We start from the raw sequence: 22,889 nt of genomic DNA on the forward strand, positions 1-22,889 counted from the left end.
TTTGTGGCAGAAACATTTTAATTGTAAACAGCAAGGCTCTCTGCCAGGCAGTCCAGATCAACAGGGGTGGCACTGTGCTGGGGTGAGGTGGTTTCTTTGTGGGAACGAAAGCAGACGGCCCACCCTCGTCTAGCCCTGGGCCCCTGTCCCCAGGGCCAGCTCGCTGAGCCTGCGCTCCTCCTGGAAGCGGATGAGGGCATCTCTCTGGTTGACCAAATCCACCAGCTTCCTCAGGACCTGGTCCTCAGCCTGCCGATCAGCAGCTGTCTTTAGGGTTTCTAAAAGGAGGAGACAAAGCTTAGAGAACAGGGAACTGGGCAGGGAAGCAGGAGGGCCACAACCTAATCCCAGCCTATGTCATTTCTATAACCCGGGCTTTGTTTCCTATGCTGCCAAATTAGGAGGGTTGCCAACACCAGTGGTTTTCTAGCACTACTGAGCAGCACCATTTTTTTGAAGGAGATCTTGTATAAAAGCCAACTGTGCAGCTCTGATTGAACTGAAGTGAGAAGGGGCTTTGGAGCCCCCTCCTCTGGCTTCCTCCTGAATTGTCTCAGAGGTACACAGACTAAGGACCATTCTGCTTGGTCAGTATCTGAGATCATGAGGCTCGCATGACACATCCCTGGGATGTGTCTGCTTCTCCCCACATTTCACCTACCTTCCCGGTTCATGTAGCCTCGTAGCTCCTGGTCCAGCTGCCACTGTTTCTCCTCCAGGTTCAACTCCTGCACCCTGTGGAGGTCAGGGATTGTAGAAGCAGAGCTGTCTAAGGTGCCCAAGGGGCTGGAGCCTGGCCCATGGGCCACTGTCACCATCCCCTTCCCCTTACGTGATCATGAGCTCGGCCTCCTCAGCCACCAGGCTGTTTTTCTTATCAACAAGCTGTAGCAACTGTCCTACCCATAGTTTCTTTTGCTGTTCTGGGGAACCTGAGAAGAAGGAAGATGGGTGGGGTGATCAGGAGGCTTCCAGCCAGCACCACAGGAGTTATAGGCTTAGGGGAGACAGGAGAGCAGGGTGTCCCAGGTATGTGTTAGCTGTGTGGCATAGCCACTGGGACTCCTACGGGCTGGAGCGTGGAGCTGAACACAGTGCTAGAAGGCAGAGGGGTGTCCTAGCTTGTCACTCACTGCTCTGGCGCCTCAAGGCCAGCTCCAGCTTCACGCCCTCGGCCTCTAGCTCCCTCAGGGCAGCCTCGATCTCATTTAGTCGCCGTTGGATGGTCTGAGGGGTACAAGACAGGATACCCAGGAGTCTCTACATTGCTCAAGAACAGAGCACTGGAGGAACTCTGATCTCATTCTCAGAACTTTGACCCCATCAGAATTTTGGGAACCCCTGGGCTTCACCTGGGCCTTGCAGAACCTCTTCATCTCCTCCTCCTTCGCGCGGCGCAGCAGAGTCCGACGCCATGTTGGGTAGTTATTCATGGTGCCTGAGGTCTTGGCAAAGGTCTGCAGGGCCTATGGGAGGGTCAGGTCAGTCAGGGATAGGGCTTGGGCCCCCTGGTGGATAGGAGTGTTGTTTGGAAAGGCAGAAAATAACCCGTGCTGAAGTGGGGTAAGCTCTGGTAGAAAAGGTAGAGGCCAGAGATATGACAGGCCGAGTGAGAAGACATTCCAAGAAAAGGGTGCAGTGGACCAGTGCAGGTTTCTCCTGTAGTGGGCTGGACAGCATTTTGTGGCTGCATGCTGGCCTGCTCACCTGTTCCACATCTGAGTCCAAAGGCACATCTTCTTCTTCTTCCTCTTCACTGGAGAAGGGACTCTCTTCTTCCTCCTTCTCCATGGCCACAAGAGCTGAGAAGAAGAAGAACTGAGAAGTTCTACTGCCTCCAGCACCTGCCCCAGTCAGGCAACAAAGAGCATGGTGGTGACGGAGGCCCTGCAAGTCTGGTGAAGACTGAATGTATGTGTTGGGGCATGGGAGGAACTGAGAAGAATGGAGCAGAGGAGAGGCTGCCACAGCCTGGGATCCCCACAACTTCCCTCTGTATTCCCCAGAATTCCTCTGCAGGAATTCCCACCCTGTCCCACCCTGGGTCAGCACATCTGTGAGGATGGGTTACCTTGAGGGCTCTGGACTGGCAGGCCCCAACCCACAAAGCTGCTCTCCAGGGCGTGGCGGGCCAAGGCAGAGCAGCTGCGGGGGGGCTTGGGTGGAGGCTCCATTTCCGGGTCAGGGGTAAGGTTAAGGGAGGACAACCGCTGGCGCTCTGAGCTGGAGAGGCGGATCCGCCGACGGGTGGGCTGGCTGGGATCTGAAACAGGACCGGCCCCCTCCTGCGAGGCTGTGGGAGTTGAGAGGCCTGCTGGCATGCTATTCTCACTTGGTGTGGGGAGCTCCTGGAAAAGCCACCATGTGGTCTGGTCAGTGACCTGCCCAGGGTGGGGTGAGGTCAGGGGGTGAGGCCACCCCTTTGGAAGCAAAGGTGAGCCTTGGCATTCATTCGCTTAAAACCGTTTACAAACAGTGTCTGGCTGTGTTTTAGATACTTGAGAGAACAAGAAGTGTAAGCAGACAGGCATCCCTGCCTTCCCAGAGCTTACATGCTAGTAGAGGAAGACATTCAGTTACTCCCAGCAAAGCGCTGGTTTGACGAGACCCTCTTCCTCTTCCCATGCCCCAGTACACACACATGCCTTCACAGTCTTTACCGGACTCTCAGGGCCTCCATCATTGCCTTCCTCTTTGTGGTCTGGCTGGGGCAGGTGCTGGAGGCAGTAGAAATGTCCTGGAAAGGGTAGAGAGGGGAGGAGGCATCTGGTGTGGGCAGCCCAGTGCCCAGACATGCAACAGTTTATGAAGGAAGGTGGGGAAAACAACAGATTTTCAGGTGAATTTCTGCCAGCCTCCTGTTCCTCAGAACCACCCATCTGGAGCTTTCTAGGAGACAGAGAAGACCCTGAGCTCAGGAGAACGAAGTGCCATCTTGAGCCTGTTTCCACCCTGTGCCTCTCTACCTCAAGCTCTTTGTCCCCCAGGCAGGGCCAGGCCCAGAGTCTCTCTGGAGGTCTCCCAGGCCCACTCACCATCTCCTGGGTGCTGCTCATAGCCACCTAGCCACAGTGTGGCCTCACAGGTATGGCAGCGGAAGCAGCTCCGGTGGAAGAAATGGCCGTCGACACAGAGGCGTTCCAGGACATAGAGGTGTTCCCCACAAAGCGCACACAGGTCCCCGGCACCGGCCTGCGTGGACCCCCAGGACACAGGGTCAGGTGGAGCCAAGGCCAGCTCCAAAGTTCTTTCCCTCCCATGAAACGCCCCTGTCCTGCCCTCCCCAGGCCTCTGCCTGCACACGAGGCCTGGCTCTCACCTCCTGGTGTTGGGATGGGGGTGTCAGGGGTACACCAGGCTCTGGGTCAGGTGGCACCTCAGTACTTGGGGTCTCGGCCTCCATCTAAGGAGGTAAGTGCTCAGGCAGGGAGGGTAGAGGGGCAGGGCCAGCTGGGAGGGGATGCGTACAGATGAACACAAGGGGCTGAAGGGAAGGGGAGTGAGACTAGGCAGGGAGGCTGGATGGGGGGTTATAGGACCTGGGGTGGGGAACAAGACATGGGGCATGAGAAATAGGGAAGACACTACTGGGAAAGGGGATAAAATGTGGGGTAGGAGACTGACCCGCTCCTGCCTGCATTTACCTCCAAGCACAGCTTCTTGCCACCAGCATCCTCTGCATTTTCCTGCAATAAGTCCTAACAGCTCTGAGTGCGATGTTTTGAGCTCCCAGTCCTCCCCACTTTCTGAAGGTCCTCACCATCATCCCAGGATCTCCACTGGGTACCCCCCTGCCCACTCCTCCCTGGTCAGCTCCAGCCCTGCCTAAACTCTCCACCTTGGCCCGGGATCGCTGCAGGGTCCTCTGAAGTTTACCAAGGAATAATACAGCACTGGAGGTCCCAGGGGAAGCCTGGCTGACAGGGCCTGCGGGGAGAGCCAGGGCATCAGTGTGGATGGGGGGTGCCAATACTGTACCCCCAGAACAGACAGTCACTCTCCAACCCAGAAGGACACCTCTCCCAGGCTGACCCTCAGAGGGCGCTTTCTCCCTCTTTCTGTCACACACACACACACACACACACACACACACACCACCCACCCGCCTTTTCCTTCAGGTCACCTGGGCTGTGGGCCGTGCTCTTGAAGGCACTGTGGAAGTGGCTGAGGTAGGCAATGAGGCCCAGTGGGTCACTCCCTGCTACCACGGCCTGTGCAGACACCACCGGTGTGATGCCCAGCTCATGCTCTGCCACCTTTAGTGCCCAAGCAGTTGCTTCCAGAGCTCCCAGCCCCTGCAGCTCTGAGGGTTCCCTGTGGGATGTCAGGGAGAAAAGCCAACTAGAGACAAGAACCTAGCCCCACTGAGGGGAGGAGGGGCAGCAGGAGGGGAGGGACAGCAAGCAGCGGCTGGGGTACAAGAAGGCTTGAAGGTAGGTGTGTAGTCTCTGCTACCCAGTGCCCAACCCAGTGACACTACTCCTGGCTTTGGGGGCCTGTGCCATTCACAAAGCTCTCCACTATCTGAATGCATTAGAGTCTCACAAGAGTGTCAGCAGATGCAGGGAAGCACACTGTCGCTAGGACTCAACTGGATATGCTAACTCCTACACTGGGATCATGAGAGAGAGGTGGGTCTGCCAGGGACTCACAGCAGGCCAGGCTGCAGCCGGTGCACCAGCGCACACAGAGCTAGCCCGTCAGCCCAGGAGGAAGACAAATCGGAGACGTGGACTCCCGGGTACCCAGCTGTCTGCTCCTGGCACCAGCGTAGCAGCTCCTCCTGGGTGCCTGCCGACCCTGGGAGAGAAGGCTGCGCTGTGCCCAAGGCTCCCTCTGCCCATCCTAGGCATATAGAGAGCCCAGCTGCTGCATGTGGGGGTTCTGTAGGGGAGGAGGAGTCAGGGACCCACCTCTACTAGGGCACCAGCCTAAAGTTCACTATCAGCAGCCCTCCATCCCAATTCTCTTTTAAAAAAATCTCTTTGGAATAAAATAGAGGAGCGAATAAAGTGAAATCGCAACTGGCTACATAGGGGGCAGCAGACTAAACTGGGGGCAGGGGAGGTTGCCAGCACCACTATGGCTGTAACGGTGGTTAAAACACTGAAGCGCTTCCATTCAGACTGGCAGCCAACTGCTGCCTGTCTGGTGCTGCCCCTCCGTTCCTCCAGCAGGCCCCCAACCAACCCACCAGCCAACAACGAGTGCTCCGGCACGCTGCTCCTGTCCTGAGGCTGCAGCTGCTTTGCGGGGACCACCTGGGCCTCGCTGGGTAGTACATATTTTGGTCACCCCTCGGGAGGAAGGCCTGCTCACCAGTGGCTGGCATCCCTGTATCTGTCTTGTCGCTGTTCCTCTGCACAGGCTCCTTGGCTAGCACATCGTACAGGTCTCGTACCTAAGGCAGCCCCGCTCAGGTCTCAAGGCAGGCTGGCCACACAGCCCCTCAGTCCAGGGGTAAGGGCCCGCCGGGGGTAGGATTGACCCCAAAGGGCAGCGACTGGGCAGGGAGGGCCTGACCTGGGGGAAGGGGGTTGGCTTGGGAAGGCTGGTGGGTGTGTCGGGGGTCTGACCTGATTGGGGGTCACTGCCCGGAGGTTCAGGTTGGGGTAGCGGGTGGCTGGGTCCAGCCCATACTGGGCCACATTGCGATGCATGTTTTCTGGGGATGTCTGTGACAGAAGCTGGTACAGGCTCTCACTGAGGGGGTGAGGGTAAGGGGCAGGGGCATGAATGGGAGGGCACCTGTCAGCACCCACCCCTCAGGAACTGCCAGGCCTTTTCTTCTGCCTATTCCTCCATCTATTCACCTAGCACCCCTGCCCCTCTTCCTGAACCTTGTCACATGTCCTGCCCTGCCCACATCCCCCTCAACTCAGGTCTTACCGCTCAGCCAACACCTCTAGGGATTCAGCGCCCTCTGCCCACCGCTTCACCATCCAGGCCGCATCAAAGGCTGCCAGGAAGCCCCGTGCCACTCCAGTGCCCAGGGGCCAGAAGGGCTGCAGTGTCAGAGGAATAGGAAGCAGCTCAGGGAGAATCCAACAGGCGCATCCCAAGCCCAGATACCCCCCAAGGTCCCAGCAGAAGGGGCCGTCCCCACACCAGGCAGCCCTTAGCTCCTCCCCTCTGCAGGCAGACCTTTTTATCCCCTCCTCCATACTAGGCAGCTCCCTCCCCTAACCATGAAACCCCTGTGCCTCCTGAACCCCTCACCTCCACCAGGCAGTCCCCCACCAGTCCCAGCAGCAGGCGGGCGCCATGCTTCTCTTGCACACGAGCAGAACTCTCTGCCCGCATCATGCTCGTGAAGTCAAAGGCAGAGACATCAGGCTGCCCATGGGCGTCCTGGGCAAACTCTAGTTTCCCGAGCTTGCCATGGGTGGCAAAGTCAGCAGCTGCCCGGGCAAAGCGCTGCAGAGCCTCGGGCACCACATTGGCACTGCCCAGCAGCCGATCGGTGTCTGGCAAGTCCTGCATGGTCAACAGAGCAGAACCTCAGAGACCTCTGAAAGCAGGGTCAGTGGGCCAGTGCCACCCCCTTGGGCGCAGAAGGTGCACATCCTGGGGCCCAGAGAAGGAAGGGGCTGCCCTAGACTACACAGCAGTTGAAGGCTGAGCTGGGACTAGAATTCCAGCAGCCTGGAATTCTCAAAGCCCTTTCTTCAGCACTCACCCTGCTGCTGGGTGTCCCAGGCTCTGTTCTGCCCATATCATTACTGTCATATACTTGCCACAAACTCAAGAGCTTTAGTTTGTCCATCACTTAGAGACAACATGCCTAATTTATCAGGGTACTCATGAGAATTAGATGAGAGATGCAAATTTAACTCTCAACACAGTATCTAGCACGTGGTAGGCACTCAACTAGTTCATTCATTCAGCAAATACATACTGAGCGTTTACTATGTATTTGGCACTGTTCCAGGTACTGGCAATTAGTAGCAAGCAACAGACAAAGAGACAAAAATGCCTGCCCTCACGGAGCTGACACATACCTACTGTGGCTGGTATAAGGTGTTTAGCCCAGAATATGATTCCTGTTGCCTTGTAAATCCCAGGGGAGAACTTTTTTTTTTTTTTGAGACAGAGTTTCACTTTGTTGCCCAGGCTGGAGTGCAGTAGCACAATCTTGGCTCACTGCAACTTCCGCCTCCCAGGTTCAAATGATTCTCCTGCCTCAGCCTCCCGAGTAGCTGGGATTACAGGTGCCCGCCAACACGCCCGGCTCATTTTTGTACTTTTAGTTAGAGATGGGGTTTCACCATGTTGGCCAGGCTGGTCTTGAACTCCTGACCTCAGGTGATCCACCCACCTCGGCTTCCCAAAGTGCTGGGATTACAGGCGTGAGCCACCATGCCTGGCCGAGAGAACTTTTAGGGGTGAAGTTAACACCAGGACAAAGGCAGGAGAGGACGGGGTCCCCACACCCAGGTGCCGACTATGTCCAAGCCTAGCCTCTGCCTCCCGGGGCTCACCACCCAGCCTCTCCTGGCCAGGACTGGGCCTCACCTGGTGCAGCACCCCCAGCCGCAGCAGGCACTGCTTCTTGGCTGTCATCACAAAGTAGTGGGTGTCGTCCTTGTAGTACACGATGTTCTCCAGATCAATGCCTGGGGGTACAGGGCAGGGGACAGTAGATATGTCTCCTGATAACGCATCAACTTCCCTAAACATCCCAACATGGCCTGACCTCTGAGCTGGGATCCCGGCTTAGGCTGCAGTGAGTGCTCCATGCATAGAACCCCACGAGTCCTGATGACACAAGCAACCATCTGTCCCAGGCCCAGGAGGCCTGAGGACTTAGAGCAAAGAGGGAAGCTTGGAGGGGGGTGGCATTTGGGAGACCTGCACCACCTGGTCGCATGGCAGTGCAAAACCAAAGTAAACAGAGGCACCTTCTTGAAGTACCACTTAAGCAAAACTCCCATACACAGGTTCATCTCTGAGAGATTCCAGGACTTTTCATGCTGGGTGGTCAACTAGGGCTGTGCCTGCTTAATCCCTGAGGGGACAGGTTCCTTCTTTGCTGCTGAGACCAAAAAAACAGAAAAGTGTGGAATTCCTTGCAGTGAGGACAAGTTTGGAAGGGAGAGGCAGGAGCCAGGCTCGTCAGGCAGGGGGAGGGGAAATTCAGCAAGAGGGTCCCTGACCTGTGGCTTTGAGAAGGCTCTGGAAGAAGCTCTGGTTGTAGATCCTGGCTACACCACTGATCTCCGGCACCTGTGTCTCCTCCACGGTGCGTCTGTTCACAAAGTTGGCTGTGATGCCAATGGCCAGTTTGCCTCGCATTTCTCGAACTTTGAAGCCTAGAGGTGACGGTAGGTGAATAATGGGAGGAGGAGGGGGTTATAACAATCTAGAAAGGCCCAGGATGTGCCAGAGATGCTGGCTTCTTTGAGGGGAGTGATCACTCACCTTCAGGGACGAATTTACCTCCTGCAGCCGAGACAAGGACGTCAAATTCATAGTTGGCCAGGTGGGCAGGGGGGGTGGGTTGGAGCTGGGCACGCCAGCCACTCCCTAGGGCAGGGGGTATGAGAGGCACAAAGGTGTAGAAGTCGTAAGAGCCCCTATAGTCTCAGGACAAGCCAGTGAAATCATCAAAACATGTGTAAAGGACTCTCTGGTTTAGAAAGCAATGATATATTATCTATCAGATTACACCTTCACAGCTATGGAAGGCAGGTAAGGAAGGAAGTGGTATTCTTGTTTTGAAAATGCTCAATCTGAAGCTCAGAGTGGCTTGCCCAAGGCCACACTATTAGAAAACGAGACTCCTGGCTGGCATGGTGGGTCACGCCTGTAATCCTAGCCCTTTGGGAGACCGAGGCGGGTGGATCACTTGAGGTCAGTAGTTCGAGACCAGCCTGGCCAACATAGTGAAACCCCGTCTCTACTTAAAAAAATGCAAAAATTAGCTGGGCGTGGTGGCACATGCCTGTAATCCCAGCTTCTCAGGAGGCTGAGGCAAGAGAATCGCTTGAAACTGGGTGGCGGAGGTTGCAGTGAGCCGAGATCATGCCACTGCACTCCAGCCTGGGTGACAGAACGAGACTCTGTCTCAAAACAAAAACAAAAAAGGACACTCCTGGCCCACCCTTTTTCAGACACTGGCCAAGTTCTTGATGGGGGAGGGGGAGATTCCAGGGAGCATAGAAATACTTACCCTTCCTAGGAGGGGGCTGGAGGCCAGTGAAAGTGACACCCCAGTGAATTTCCACCCCCAGCAGCAATGCTACCTTCAGCAGAAGCAGCTGGAGCTGCCGGATGCCTGGAAGGGAAAGGACATTAGGAACAGGGACCCTGGGGCAGCACAAGCTCCCCATGTACCAGTGTGTGCCTGGTCAGGGTCAGACTGGAAAAGGTCTTAGCGATCACTCAGCCCAAAAGCCCACTTATAGATGGGGGACCTGAATCTTCAAGGTCACCTGACTGATACAGATCTTGTCCACTTCGACTCTTGGCTGGCCCAGCATTTCCCCACTGGCCTGCCTCTAAGCCCAGGCTCACCCGCCCCTCCAGGCCACCACGTGGTGCTCACTGATGTGGTCCAGGGTGCCAGTGCAGAAGCGCCCGTAGAACTTCTTAGCGCCGAGTGCCCTCAGGTCATGGATGGTGAAGGGCCAGAGGTGGAGCACGTTGTGGCGAGAGAACTTGGTGCGCTTTTCCACCAGCACCACTCGGGCCCCCAGCAGCGCCAGCTCCACAGCGACCCGCAGCCCACAAGGTCCAGCACCCACCACCAGGCACTGTGAACACACAGGGCAGTGAGGACATGGCATCGTGTCCCTCCTCTGACTCCCCACATTCTCTGCACTTCATCCCAGGCACCGTGTATCTACCTTGGTGCTGGTGCAGGCACGGCCCTGCTGGTAGACAGGCTGGCCTGCTCGCTTGTCCAGCTTGGTCCACAGTGACTTGGCGCTCCAGTAGTTGAGCTGGTCCTTGATCTTGTGGTACTGGGGCAGCCCCCCACCGGGTTCCAGCCCCAGGGCCCCACATAGCTCCTGGAAGCTGCTCAGCACGTCCTGGCACAGCTGGGCCTGCAGGAAGCGCTCAAAGTGGGCATGCGCTGGGTTGGTGGAGGGGGGTGAAGCCATGGAGGCCTCCCGGGGAGAGCAGCAGCTGGGCAGAGGCGAGTGGCTGGAGAGGTGGAAAAAGAAGGGGAAGAGGCTGGAGAACAGAAGAAATAAAAAGGAAGGGGAGGCGAAGAGAGCAGGCTGGTGTCCCCAGGGAGCTCGGGATTCACCAGTGATTGGCTCTGCTTCTCCCAGCCCATTCCCCTGCCAGCATCTGCTCCAGAGACAGCTGCTATCCCGTCCACTCCAAGTGAAATTTGCCAAATTTGGATGTGAAAAACATTAGTCTTTCACTAATGGGCACATGGGACACCAGGGGAGCCTCCAGTTCAGTCTCCCTGTCCAGGGATCTCCAAGCCGTGGGGTAGGAATTCTTAGCCTGCCTTCCTTAGGCCCTGGAATCAGGGCGTGGGGGGATTTCTTAGATGTGGAGAGGACAGAGCTGCCTTTGCATGCAACACAGGGACAGATCTGACACCCACAACCCCAGCTGCTGAGCATACATCCTGCCCCATCTCCCTCCATGCGTCCCTGTGCCGGCGCCCCTTGATGGCCCCAGTGCCACGCTGGGTGTGAGAAGTGTCTCATGGCAAGGGCAAAGTTTTCCTCAGCACTCGTGCTTGCCTCCTGACAGAGAAACAGCCTCTGTCCGCGTGGGTTCCACTTCCCTCCACCAAACTACCTCAACAAACGGCTGGAGGATGTTGCGACTGACTGGGGAAAGGAGGCCTGGGTCTATTTCTGACGCACTGTGGTCAAAACACTTCCTCTGTGAACGTGCCCTACTCCAGAGGGCCGTGGGTAGGGCTGGGGGTCGACCGCAGCCGGGTTCGCCCCTCCCAGGTTCCCCCCTCCCTGATCGACCCCTACCCCGCCCCGCCCCTTGTGCGCCCGGGAGCGCTCTCCCAGGAATCTCCAGAGACAAGGCCTCGCTTTGTCGCCCCCTCCCACGCCACCTGAAGGGTGCCCGAGGGGGTTTCTCACGAGGGCCCCAGAAGGGATCAGAGGGTATGGAGGAGGCGGGTGTCTACGGCAGCGTTAGGGAGGGTAAGTGGCAGCAGTGGGGGCAGGTCCCTGAGGCTCAGGCCCCTCCACCATCCAGCTGCCCTTCCGTTCCCAGCCCGCCGCGCCGAGACAGGAGATGAAAGCCTCCCGCTGCGGGTCGCCCGGACGAGGGCAGACGTAATCTTAAGACAGAAGGGCAAAGATCCTTCTTGGGGGTGGAGGGTGGAAGGAGGAAGAACTCGGCGAAAGGGGAGAAAGGGGCGACCCAGCCTGGAAACTCCAGGACAAAGGCTGTGAGAGGGGTGGAGCGGTCTGAAAGGATGGAGAGGGAGCTGGACCGCGCGCGGCAGCAGTGGGGGTCCCCGACACTCTGAACGGCAAAGTCCGGACGCGGGGTGAGCAGGGCTGGGCTGAGGGAAGACCTGCCGGACCTGCCGGACCTGCCGGGCGTGGTTCCCGAGCGCTCGCAGCCGCATTTCCCCGGAAGCGCACCCCACCTCACCCCACCCGGCCGCGGGGCGCGCAGCCGGCTCCGCTGGACGACTTACCAGCGGCTCCGAGGCCGGGAGGGGCCGCTTCCTGCCGGGCTGGCAACCAGGTCGGAGCGGGTGGGAGGGCGGGGGCGGGGGCGGGGGCGGAAACGCCGAGATCGGGCGCGGATACTGGGATGCGGGGCGGCCCGGGGCGTGCGCCCGGAGTGTGGGCTTCCGCGAGGGGCGCGGGGCGCCGCCCGGGCTTTATTTGCGACTCATTAGCATCTCATTACTTCTGGATCCCTCCACCGCCTCCAGCGGGGACAGTCTTGGGCCCGCCCATGCCTGCAGAGTGGCGCCCGAGGGCGTGGCGCTGCGGACACCCCTTTCCGCTCTGGGGCCTCCGGGTGGGTCTAGCCTGTTGGGGGTTGAGGAGCTCGAGGGTCAGGGCGCCCAGTGCTAGATCGCGCATTTTCGGTCTGGGCTTCTTCCCGGCGCTTGCGCGTGCCAGGCTAGCTCTTTCCTCGCGGCAAAGCGAGGATCACCCGCCCCCGGCGCGGTCCCAGGTCCGTTGGCAGCCTCCCAGCGCCGGGCCAAGAGGGCGCTCAGGCCTCTCAAGAGGTCTGCAAAAGCCGGCGGGTCCGAGGGTGGCGCCGGAACGTCTGCGCTCTTCTCCGGTCTCCTACCTGGAGATCCACGGCCCGGGCGCCCCAGGATGGATCCAAGCGCAGAGTGCGCCTCCCATGAGACAGGTCGACCCCTAAGTCCGGGCCGAGGGCAAAGGGCGCGGATTAAAGTCCTGGAAACTCAGCAATCTGCAGCTTCCAAATGGATATGAGAAGTGAGAGGGAAGGGGACGGCGGGGCGGGTTAGACCACCACCAAGAGATGGGGAATGGGAGGGGTGTGTGGAAGAGAGACCAAGTCTTCAATGAATGCCTTAGAGTGAGGACCCATGGGACCGTTTGCTGAAAAGGGCTGGAGAGGCCTTTGGGATCAGCTTCGTCGTATTCCCGATAAGGAAACAGCGCCTAAAGTGAAGGGACGCGTCCAGTCTTTCAGCTAGTTAATATTAAAAAACATCGTCTCATTTATTGACCGTCATCCTATGAGTATTACCTCAGCATCAGTGCTTGCAAGTCCCATTTTACCAAAAAGGAAACTGAGTCACAGAAGTTCTGTGATCTGCATACAGCAAGTGGCAGAGCTGTTTGGGGGCCCAGGTCTGTCTGGGCTCCACCACCCCAGGGGTGACCCAAAATGACGCATGAAAGGCTGGCATTATAAGAAGCTGTTTCTTGTTTAGAGGAAGTGACACTGTTACACTGGAAACACTAATAAAACTGAGGAATAAATAAGAGGGTTGCTGTCCTTGAGATCCAGAGACCATAAAGAGCTGGGAGGCAATAGGGGTCTCCCTTTATTCTCACTTTGCATTTCATCTGGAAAATCTCTGAGACCCAGTAAGACCTGAACACTCACTGTTCCCAGCTCGAGCTGAGAAGCAGACAGTGGGAGGAAAGCAAGGGGAAATGCCTGTTCTCTGCCAGGAGAGGCGAGGGAATTCAGCCAGGTCGCGCTCAGAAAACTAGGGCAGCCTCTCAGTTGGGCCCATCCTAGCTTTTGAGTGTGACACGTCATTTGGCTTGAAATGAATTTGCCGAATATCAGACACACCCATATTTAAATACACAGTGTAAAAACGTTCTAAAGTCCACTACAGCTGGGTTACCTTGGGCTCCACCCCCCAGGGTTGATTCAAAATGATGCGTGAAAGGCTGGCATTATACGAAGCTATGTCTTGTTTAATAGAAGTGAACTGTCACGCTGGAAACACTAACAAAACCGAGGAATAAATAAGAGGGTTGCTGTCCTTGAGATCCAGAGACCATAAGAGATCTCGAGACAGTCCTTGGCTTCTAGAATAATCTCATTTCCCTTTCACTAGCAGATGGTACACAACTAGCCGCTCCACTTAATGTCTTTGCAAAGGCTTAGTGGGGTCTGGCTTGACTCAATGCCTTTTGCCAAGCAGGATCATGTGGCTCTATGAATGACACATCATAAAATTTGTCTTTAAAGAAGATCAGAGAACAATAATGAGTTCATCAGTGCTAAAAACTGCTGACTTGGAGTTTCAACTTATGCTAATTAAATACTTAACATGGGGGCATAAAGCAGCAGGGAATACATTGTTCTGGAATCCAGAAGGTCTGGTCGGATTCCAGCTTTGCTTCACGCTAGCCTAGTGTGACCTTGGATGTCACCAACCACACTTCGTCTGCCCATCTCTAAAAACTTCTCAGCCCATTTCTACTCCAAAATCCTACCATTCAATGCTGTCCTAAGAAATGAACAGACTAGAAGACCCAAACCAAGTTCTACTTAGAATTTCTTCCAAGAAAAAAAAAAAAACTCTATTAAAGCTATTTATTAACTATAAGAATTTCTCTCCTTAATTAGAATCTTGAGTCATGATTCAAATTATGTGTATATAGAACTAAAAATACTGGCACAATCACATTGGCCAATTCATATTGGATCAAATAAGTGGGTGATACATTAAGTCAGTTTAAAAAGAGTCCCATTCTAAGGCTGGGCACAGTGGCTCACGCCTGTAATCCCAGCACTTTGGGAGGCTAAGGCGGGCAGATCACCTGAGGTCGGGAGTTCGAGACCAGCCCGACCAACATGGAGAAACCCCATCTCTATGAAAAATACAAAATTAGCGGGACATGGTGGCGCATGCCTGTAATCCCAGCTACTCAGGAAGGCTGAGGCAGGAGAATCGCTTGAACTTGGGAGGCGGAGGTTGCGGTGAGCTGAGATCGTTCCATTGCACTCCAGCCTGGGCAACGAGGGTGAAACTCCATCCAAAAAAAGGAAAAAAGGAGTTCCATTCTAATGTTTTTGCAAACGGTAAAACCTAGCAGTAGGCCTGGGTTAAAAACCTGAGCCATTAAGACAGGATCCCCCCCTTCCCTCTGCCCCATACCATGTTCTGTCACCTCCCAATTTCTTATCTCCTGGGCCCAGAAACTGGGTCCCTAGTACTGTAGGTGACATGTTTAAGTCACCCTGTAATATGGCTTTGTACCCGCGGGCCAGTATCTTCAAGCAACAAACCCATGGTCCTGGGCCGGGAAGCTGTGGCTGCAGTATAGCCAGAGACAGAGCCCATGACCTAAAAACAGTGACATCTGTGCCAAAGGTGTAGAGAGTGCCATGAGAGGATGTGACAACGTGGTTTGATTGAGGTTAGAGGACAGATGAGTAGTCATGAATCAGAGTGGGGGCAGACAACTTTCAAGGCTGAGAAACCACCTGCCACAAAGCCCTCAGGCAGGAAAGAGCTGGGTATGTGTGGGGAACAGCAAGGAACCCACGTGACTGGAAATGAGAATGGGGAAGAGGGTCCCAAGAGGAAGTTGGAGATTTTATTCTAAAGGCCAATGGAAACTCTGTAGAAGTATTTTAAGCAGAGCAGAGGCACGGTCATATTTATCTTAATAACTAATGCAAATGCATTCATTTAGCAAGCCTCTGTTTGAGGCTAAGCTAAGGGTACAATGGTTAGCCCAAACAGATCATCACTTACAGTGGAGAAAGCCCAGCAGGAGGTGGTAGAAAGGATCAATCAGGTCTTTGTCAGGAGTACAGGCAAGTGACGTGGTATAGTGAGGATGGGAGAAGTGGATGGAGTCAAAAGATATTTCAAGGTGAAACTGACATAACATGGCCATGAATTGGGTGTGGGGGTGAGGTGGGCCCCTTCAAGAATGACACCCAGCTTTGTCTCTTGGCTTGGAGTGGGTAAATCACAAATTTGGGGCCCCCATTCTTTCCTATTCTTCCTTCCCACCTTATTCCTCTGTATGCTGCTTTTTACTCAATACCTTCCCCAGAAGTCAAGGCACAATTATGATTTCATAGACTCTGAGATAATACAAGGACTCTACCTTGAGAGGCTGCAAAGATTAAACACATAAATAGGTTCAGGATCAGTTAAATACTTGCCCATATTCTTGTAATAAGACTGCCTTTGCCCTTCAAACACTAAGATTATAAGAAACATTTATCCAGAAGCCACTTAACCAAACAAAATTATCTTGAGAGGTGGATTTTTAAAATGTAGTTTTGATTTTAACTCTGATTTAGTCTAAGGAAGCTTCAGTTTGACTTTTCATTTAACAAGGATAAAGTAATATGAATGAACTAAAACCAATACCCAAACTATTCTTTTGGAAAATCATCTTTGAATTATATTTAAAGTGACATATTATGGATATTAAGAATTCAGAGTAAAAGTTCTCTACCCTGACCGCTGCTCAGATTTTTTTCCTTTTTTCACACTTCACACTGAATATAGTACCGCTTTTCAGACTCACATAAAAAAGCTAAGATCCCTTGCTGTTACCAAAATGTGTTTAAATTCCTACATTTTGTATTACTGAGAATGTGGGCTGAGTACAGTGGTTTGTGTCTGTAATCCCAGCACTCTGGGAGGCTGAGGTGGGAGGATCACTTGAGCTCAGGAGTTTGAGACCAGCCTGGGTAACACAGTGAGACCTTGTCTCTAAAAAAAATTTAAAAATTAGCTGAGCATGGTGGTGCATGCCTGTGGTCCCAGGTACTCAGGAGGCTAAGAGGCTGTAGTGAGCCATGATCATGCCACTGCACTTCAGCCTGTGACAGAGCAAGACCCTATGTCAAAAAAAAAAAAAAAAAAGAAAGAAATGTAATTGAATGAACTTTAGTTTAAAAGCTGTTGATGTCCTATGTTTCAAGTTAGAATGAAATATATATATAAATACACACACACACACACACACACACACACACACTCCAGTAAGCTAAAGTCTTTTGCTGCTTTCTTATGTGTAAAGAATTTGAGAGCAGCATAAACTATCACGACATTCCCGCTTCTTTTAGAGGTCACTCCTTGAGAGCTGCTATTTACAAAAGGCAAGGCAAGCAGATTTTTTACAGGTCACTCCTCTTTATCTGCTATTTACAAAAGCAAGACAAAGAGTTTTCTTTCAATTCTTAAGAGTTTAGGCTTAAGTTTAGAAACTGAAAATGAAATTTTACCTTAATGCTTATTAAGGATAACAAAAATAAAACAAACCTACCCTAAACTTAAAATATCCTCAGTCAAAAATTTGAAAAAAGGGCTCACTTACAGAGGCTCCTGTTAACTAAGACATTTTCACCTTACTAGTAACTTTCATTCAACCGGCAAATTTCGATTAAGCTTTTTTTTTTTTAAATTATACTTTAAGTTCTAGGGTACATGTGCACAACATGCAGGTTACATAGGTATACATGTGCCATGTTGGTTTCCTGCACCCATTAACTTGTCATTTACATTAGGTATTTCTCGTAATCCTATCCCTCCCCCAGCCCCCCACCCTACGACAGGCCCTGGTATGTGATGTTCCCTGCCCTGTGTCCAAGTGTTCTCATTATTCGATTCCCATCTATGAGTGGGAACATGTGGTGTTTGGTTTTCTGTTCCTGTGTTAGTTTGCTGAGAATGATGATTTCCAGTTTCAGCCATGTCCCTGCAAAGGACATGAACTCGTCCATCCTTTTTTATGGCTGCATAGTATTCCATGGTGTATATGTGCCACATTTTCTTACCAATTAGGCTTTAAATCAATAGTAGTGAAACACTAACATGATTATATGGTAGTTACTGAATTTCTGTAGACCATAACTTTCACTACTATTGTTTTATGTAAAAAAGTTATAATTGTATGCAGGTGGCACATGCTTGTAATCCCAGCACTTTAGGAGGCCGAGGTGGGAGGACTGCTTGAGGCCAGGAGTTTGAGGCCAGCCTGGGCAATATAGTGAGACCCTGTCTCCACTTAAAAAAAGTACGCTGTAATTCCAGACACAGACCCTCAATTTTAGTCAAAAAGTTCTATTACATTAAGCAGGTCACATTCCTTAATTATTAAATATGTAATTTTTAATAAGAAATAACTTAAGTAGGAAATAAATTACGTATTTAATATTAAATAAGAAATTACTTATGTAATAAGAAAATTATCATTTTCTTTTGGTTCTATTAACCTTGGGAATAAGAAATCCAGCTTAAAGTTTTAAAAGCCTGTGCCCTGGTTCTGGTTCTACCACTTACTGTATGACATTTGGCAACAGACTTTCTCTTTGGGCTCCATGTTCTCATCTGTCCAATAAGCATAATAATTACTCACCTCATCGGAATGTCATGAAGATTAAGATGAGACATGCTTCCAGCGGTTAAGGTGTGTCCCAGACACTGCTCCCCTCCTCACTCAGATGCCAGTTGTTAGGAGGTAAATTGTGTCCCCCTACTCCAAATTCACATGTTGATGTCCTAATACCCAGCATCTCAGAATGGGACTGTGTTTGAAAAGATGATTAAATGAGGACATTAATGTGGGCTGATCCCATATAACTGGTGTTCTTAAAAGAGAGTAGGACAGAGGGAAGGACATGTGAAGATACAGGCAGGGGAAGACAGCTAGAAGGGAGGCCTCAGAAGAAACCAACCCCACTGACATGTTGATCTTGGATTTTCTATTTTTTCAGTCACCCAGTCTGTGGTATTTGTTATGGCAGTCCTGGCAAACTAATATATCAGTCATGACTAGAGGGGACTGGAGTCCTCCAACCCGAGGGTGCTATATTGTAAATCTGTGTGCCATGACATGGAAGATGTTTGAGACCCAGTAAGATATGATACAGATTTAACAGACCTGGCTTGGCTCCTGGCCAATAGTAAGGACTCCATATTTGGAAGATATTGTTATGTTCCCATTTATGAAAACCTAGATAAGCATCTATAATGAGAATCCTAGGTAAGCGTTTATAATGAGAATCTTTTTTCATTCCTCAGCATCATTTAATCTGTTGCTCACAACATTTATAACACAAGAACCAACTGTAGAAAATACAGAGTAGAGGTGAGTTTCAAGAAGCACTGGGCAAGCACTTGAATAACTGATTTTGATGGTAAGAGTCATCCCAAGGCCGACCCTCTACTGGGAGAAAATCAAAGATTCACCTTCAAAATGAGGTGTTTCAGGAGCCCCAAAGCATAACATTCTGTTTGCTAAGAAACACACTCTGTATTTCTGTTAAAACAATTTAAAAAATAGTACACATTTAGTAGAAAACGAATTGTGAAACACTGCACTAGTAACATCATTTCTCAAGGACACATGAGAAGTACTTTCATGTTCACGACATTTCTTTTGGATACTCAAGTCATTGAACTTCTTTTTTTTGAGATGGAGTCTCGCTCTGTCGCCAGGCTTGAGTGCAGTGGCGTGATCTCAGCTCACTGCAGCCTCTGCCTCCTGGGTTCAAGTGATTCTCCTGTCTCAGCCTCCCGAGTAGCTGGGATTACAGGCATACACCACCACGCCCGGCTAATTTTTGTATTTTTAGTAGAGATGGGGTTTCATTATGTTGGTCAGGCTGGCCTCGAACTCCTGACCTCGTGATACGCCCACCTTGGCCTCCCAAAGTGCTGGGATTACAGGCATGAGCCACCACACCCGGCGTCATTGAACTTTTTTATTCAAAGGGGTAGAATGTATATGTGGGACAAAGGAAGAGGCTAGATTGATAAAGCTATGATTTCCTTGTTTCTCTTTGACAGCTGGTCAAATAATTCAGGCATAGCTAGGACTGATGCTCAAGCTAGAAACAGGTGGCCCATGCTGTCCAATATAGCAGCCACTAGCCACATGTGCTTATCAAGCATTTGCACTGTGTCCCATGCAACAAGGAACTGGATTTTAATTTTAATAAATTTTAATATAAATTTTTAAACTGATACTTCAATTCTTGAAAAAAACTTGTCTTAGCTACTTGATATGAGAATCTGTTTTCAACTGTAAGTTGCATGAAATCTAAATACAGATCAAGTATGTCCAATGAACATTAGCATCCAAATTGAGATGTGCAGAAAGTGTAAAATATGCACCGGATTTCGAAAGTTTAGTATGAAAGAGAATGTAAAATGTCTCACTAATATATTTTTATATGCTGAAATATTTGGCAAATGTTGGATTAAATAAACTTTTATTAACATTTTCACCTGCTTCTTTTTATGTTTTTAAATGTTGCTACTAGAACATTTAAAGTGACCTATGTTGTTCAGGTGATAGTTCTCTTAGTGTAGAGGTAGACTGTTATCGAGCCAGTGAAACTTGACTTATAAATAGCTATGTAACTGTCTTTTCTGAATAATCACCTAGCTGTCCAGAGTGAGTAGAAATTCACTTACTTAAATATTTAATTTCCTGCAGAAAATGTGGATTGGTGGGCTTTGAAAAGCTGGTAAAAACTTTGTATTTTAAGAATAAAATTAAACAGTTTAAACGAGAACCTGAAATAATACTTAGGGCTTAACAGTGTTTGTAAAATATGGTTATCTTTGCTCTAGTCAGGCCTGATTTAACATTAGTTTGGTTGATACATATAAGATGTATATCATTTTGGAAATTTTGTGAATTACATATAATAAAATATAGCTTAGCAAATATGCAACCAAAATGTTTTTATCTTCTCTCAAACCTGAAGAATTCTCTATTACTCTAACCTCCAAATAACTTACTTGATTTAGGTAGAAATCAAGGATGTCTAAAACAAAACAATTGACGGAAAGGCTCTATTAATTTTAGAGTAGATTACCCCCTACTCTCCATCAGCATTGTTAATTTAGATATACTAGTGCCCACCTTCTTTTCTCAAAAATCCCCTACCAGCTTACATGAAAGTGGTAAAAGAATTCAATATGCTTAGCTTGAAAACTTAACCCAAACATAATTTAATCTTTTGATGATGATTTAAAAATCATACAATTACAGACACATGCTGGCTACAAAGTCTCTGAGGCTCAAAGTTTTAAGATTAGATGAAGATTAGCTGGGTGTGGCGGTACATCCCTGTAGTCCCAGCTACTAGGAGGCTGAGGCGGGAGGGTTGCTTGAGCCCAGGAATTTGAGGTTACAGTGAGCAATGATTGTGCCACTAACACTCTGGCCTGGATGATAGAGTGAGACCCTGTCTCTAAAAAAGGAAAGATTAGGAGAAGATATTCACTTTGTGGGATTTAACTAGTCTGCAATAAAAATGAATTATAATAAGCTTCCATCTCCAGAAAGTTAAAGGACACAATACATAGATCAACATTTTCAGGAGATCAGTTAGAATTCAGTAGAGTATATATAAGACTTAAATTACACTGAATGAAGTTTTCTGTTCCAGAATAGTGAAGAAAGCTTTACCTTCATGAAAATCAAATCTCTTTTCTGACAAAAATTCAGAATTTAGGGTGAATGTCTTGATCCAATTTTGTATTTTAAACTTAATTAAAATTTTGATAGCTTGCTGTTAAAAAATATGTAAATTTGTTTCTCAGGAAAGATGAATTCAGAATTTAAAAAAAATCCTATACTTTTAGCTATCTTGTTACATGAATTTTGAGTTAAAATGCTGAGTTTATGAGTTTGAACCTTCCTCAAGTGTAACACAATAAGCCCACTGTACTGCACAGAGATAAAACGTTGAGGGTTACTTTGTCTTAGGGGACTGGAAGTTATTAAAAGGGCAAATTCCCCATACATTGTGATCTGTCATATTTAGCCCTGACTTGTCTTGTGGTAACAACTGTGTTGCCTAAGAAAAATAAGAAAACAGCACAAACCATTCTGCCCAGTTCAACCAAAATGACTCCCTTTGTCCTAGAAAATAAAAAAACATAACTGGGGAGGTTGGCAAGACCATAACCTATGGCTGTGAACATTTAAACCTTACAGAAAAACTGAAATCAATGCTCCCAAAGAAAAACTACCCGAGTCTTTATGAGACGTTGCAGATGAAAATGAAAACCATTCAATATTGAAATGCTCAATCCAAATCAGTACCTTAGACAAGACACACACACATCTTGCTACCTGGATGGAGGGCATTATAAACATCAGTTAGCCATCACAGCTCTCACAGAAGGATCTGCAAGTCGATGGTGTGGAGAGCCTGACTTCAAGCGTTCAAAATCCAGTCAGGGTTGGCTTATAAGAAGAGCCCAATCAAGCAGTCAAACGTGTTTACAGGTCAGCTCTGCTCTTGGCCAAGTGGCGTTGGCTGGGGCACGTGGTGAGTGGGTGGCGGATCAGGCTCCTGTGTCAGCTGCAGGTGCTGAGCTGGATCTGAAGTACTTGTAGCTAAATGGAGCTCCTCTGTTTGCTCTTGATGGGCATGAAGATGTTCCAGTGTTTCCTTGGACAGAGTGATCACGTGCACTGGCTCTGTTTGTGAGGGTCCCATCTGGCTTTCAATCATATTGAGGCTCTGAATGTGTTCTGTTTGCTCCTGCTGAGCCGAAAGAATTAAATTCTGCAGTTGCTCTGGTTGCTGCGTGAGCAGGGTAAGATTAGCAGCCTGGTCTGCAGTCATATTCTGGGAACTCTCTGCAGTCACGATGCTGATTCCCTGGCTAGGACCGGGCATGAAATTGATGTTATGTACAGAATCGGTTACAAGAAGCTGAATTTCCTGCTCTCCCGAGGTAGAGAGTTGATATGGCTGTAGCTGAAGAATATTCCTGACCTCTTCTGTGTTACTACTGCCAGAAATGCTGCTGGCATCTGACACATGCTTCTCCTTGCTATGAATTTTCAAGTGAGCCTTCAAGTTGTCTAAGCGAGCAAACTGTAAGTTACACTCAGGGCAGGAGAAAGGCTTCTTGCCGGTGTGTAGAATGCAGTGTCTCCTTTTGGCACTGGAGTCAGAGAAGGATTTGCCACAAATGCCACACGAGTATGGCTTTTCTCCTCTGTAAGAAAATAAACATTTTATTTTTAAAATGGAAATACCTACTTACTACTTCCTGATTATTTAGGGGCAAGCAATCAAGAGTAGTGGAAAATTAACTGGACTGCAAGTCATAAGTCATGGGTTCACCTACTAACTCAAGGACTTGAAGCAAGTCTCGCTTCCATGGGCAGTTTCTAATCTGAAAATAGGGTGGGGGTGGTGCCTGAGGAAGGGTGGCAGATGGGGCAGGGCTAGATATGACAAAATTTTATGATTCCACAGTATGTATTTCAGATAGGAAGAGAGAGTAAATATTTATACAATAAACACATAGTTCTCTTTTGTTTTGTCTTAGTTTTCACAGCCAATTTTTAGACTCTACTGGCCCAATAAGTATCTATGATTAACGTCAATTTAAAAAATTTAAGCATCCTCTAATTATTTGTGATGCTGTTAGAAGAACTCCTAAGTCCCACCTGGGGATAACTGTGTAAACAAAAACATTTATT

General features: G+C 50.1%; 2 protein-coding genes across 10 annotated transcripts in view; both read right to left on the reverse strand.

The window, feature by feature from the left end:
- Nucleotides 1–21,647, reverse strand: MICAL1 (microtubule associated monooxygenase, calponin and LIM domain containing 1). 8 transcript variants are annotated; one of them, XM_030809544.1, is made up of 25 exons: nucleotides 21,522–21,647; nucleotides 9,849–10,149; nucleotides 9,548–9,755; nucleotides 9,173–9,277; nucleotides 8,422–8,526; nucleotides 8,157–8,312; nucleotides 7,516–7,616; nucleotides 6,220–6,477; nucleotides 5,890–6,005; nucleotides 5,577–5,703; nucleotides 5,320–5,401; nucleotides 4,653–4,800; nucleotides 4,124–4,314; nucleotides 3,839–3,927; nucleotides 3,645–3,686; nucleotides 3,320–3,403; nucleotides 3,036–3,192; nucleotides 2,661–2,737; nucleotides 2,072–2,348; nucleotides 1,708–1,844; nucleotides 1,353–1,466; nucleotides 1,134–1,227; nucleotides 833–932; nucleotides 662–735; nucleotides 1–278 (listed from the first exon to the last, which is right to left on the reverse strand). In XM_030809544.1, the coding sequence occupies exons 2-25, from the start codon at nucleotides 10,104–10,106 to the stop codon at nucleotides 130–132; spliced, it is 3,249 nt and encodes a 1,082-aa protein (XP_030665404.1). In that variant the 5' UTR covers nucleotides 10,107–10,149; nucleotides 21,522–21,647; the 3' UTR covers nucleotides 1–129. The 8 variants fall into 8 exon arrangements, with proteins under 8 accessions (XP_030665404.1, XP_030665405.1, XP_030665402.1 ...); XM_030809545.1 differs by lacking the exon at nucleotides 21,522–21,647 and adding an exon at nucleotides 11,639–11,903 and having other exon boundaries at nucleotides 1,708–1,802; XM_030809542.1 differs by lacking the exon at nucleotides 21,522–21,647 and adding an exon at nucleotides 11,639–11,903.
- ZBTB24 (zinc finger and BTB domain containing 24) overlaps nucleotides 18,436–22,889 on the reverse strand; it is a 20,318-nt gene continuing 15,864 nt past the window's right edge. The window contains exon 7 of one of the 2 annotated variants that reach the window (XM_030809550.1): nucleotides 18,436–22,399. In XM_030809550.1, the coding sequence (XP_030665410.1) occupies nucleotides 21,679–22,399 (721 nt within the window). In that variant the 3' untranslated portion in view covers nucleotides 18,436–21,678. The remainder of the gene's footprint in view (nucleotides 22,400–22,889) is intronic. The other variant, XM_030809551.1, reaches the window with a different exon arrangement.

The sequence above is a fragment of the Nomascus leucogenys genome, chromosome 3 (genome assembly GCF_006542625.1).
Source record: "Nomascus leucogenys isolate Asia chromosome 3, Asia_NLE_v1, whole genome shotgun sequence".
Taxonomy (NCBI): Eukaryota; Metazoa; Chordata; class Mammalia; order Primates; family Hylobatidae; genus Nomascus; species Nomascus leucogenys.

Bases quoted from the DNA above. Each gene is read 5' to 3' on its own strand.
- MICAL1 (XM_030809544.1), bottom strand. From the start codon at position 10,106: ATGGCTTCACCCCCCTCCACCAACCCAGCGCATGCCCACTTTGAGCGC. The intron at 8,313-8,421 runs GTGAGTGATCAC...CGTCACCTCTAG, and splicing joins AGGTAAATTCGTCCCTGAAG to GCTTCAAAGTTCGAGAAATG. The intron at 4,801-5,319 runs GTGAGCAGGCCT...CTTCTCTCCCAG, and splicing joins TACAGGGATGCCAGCCACTG to GGTCGGCAGGCACCCAGGAG.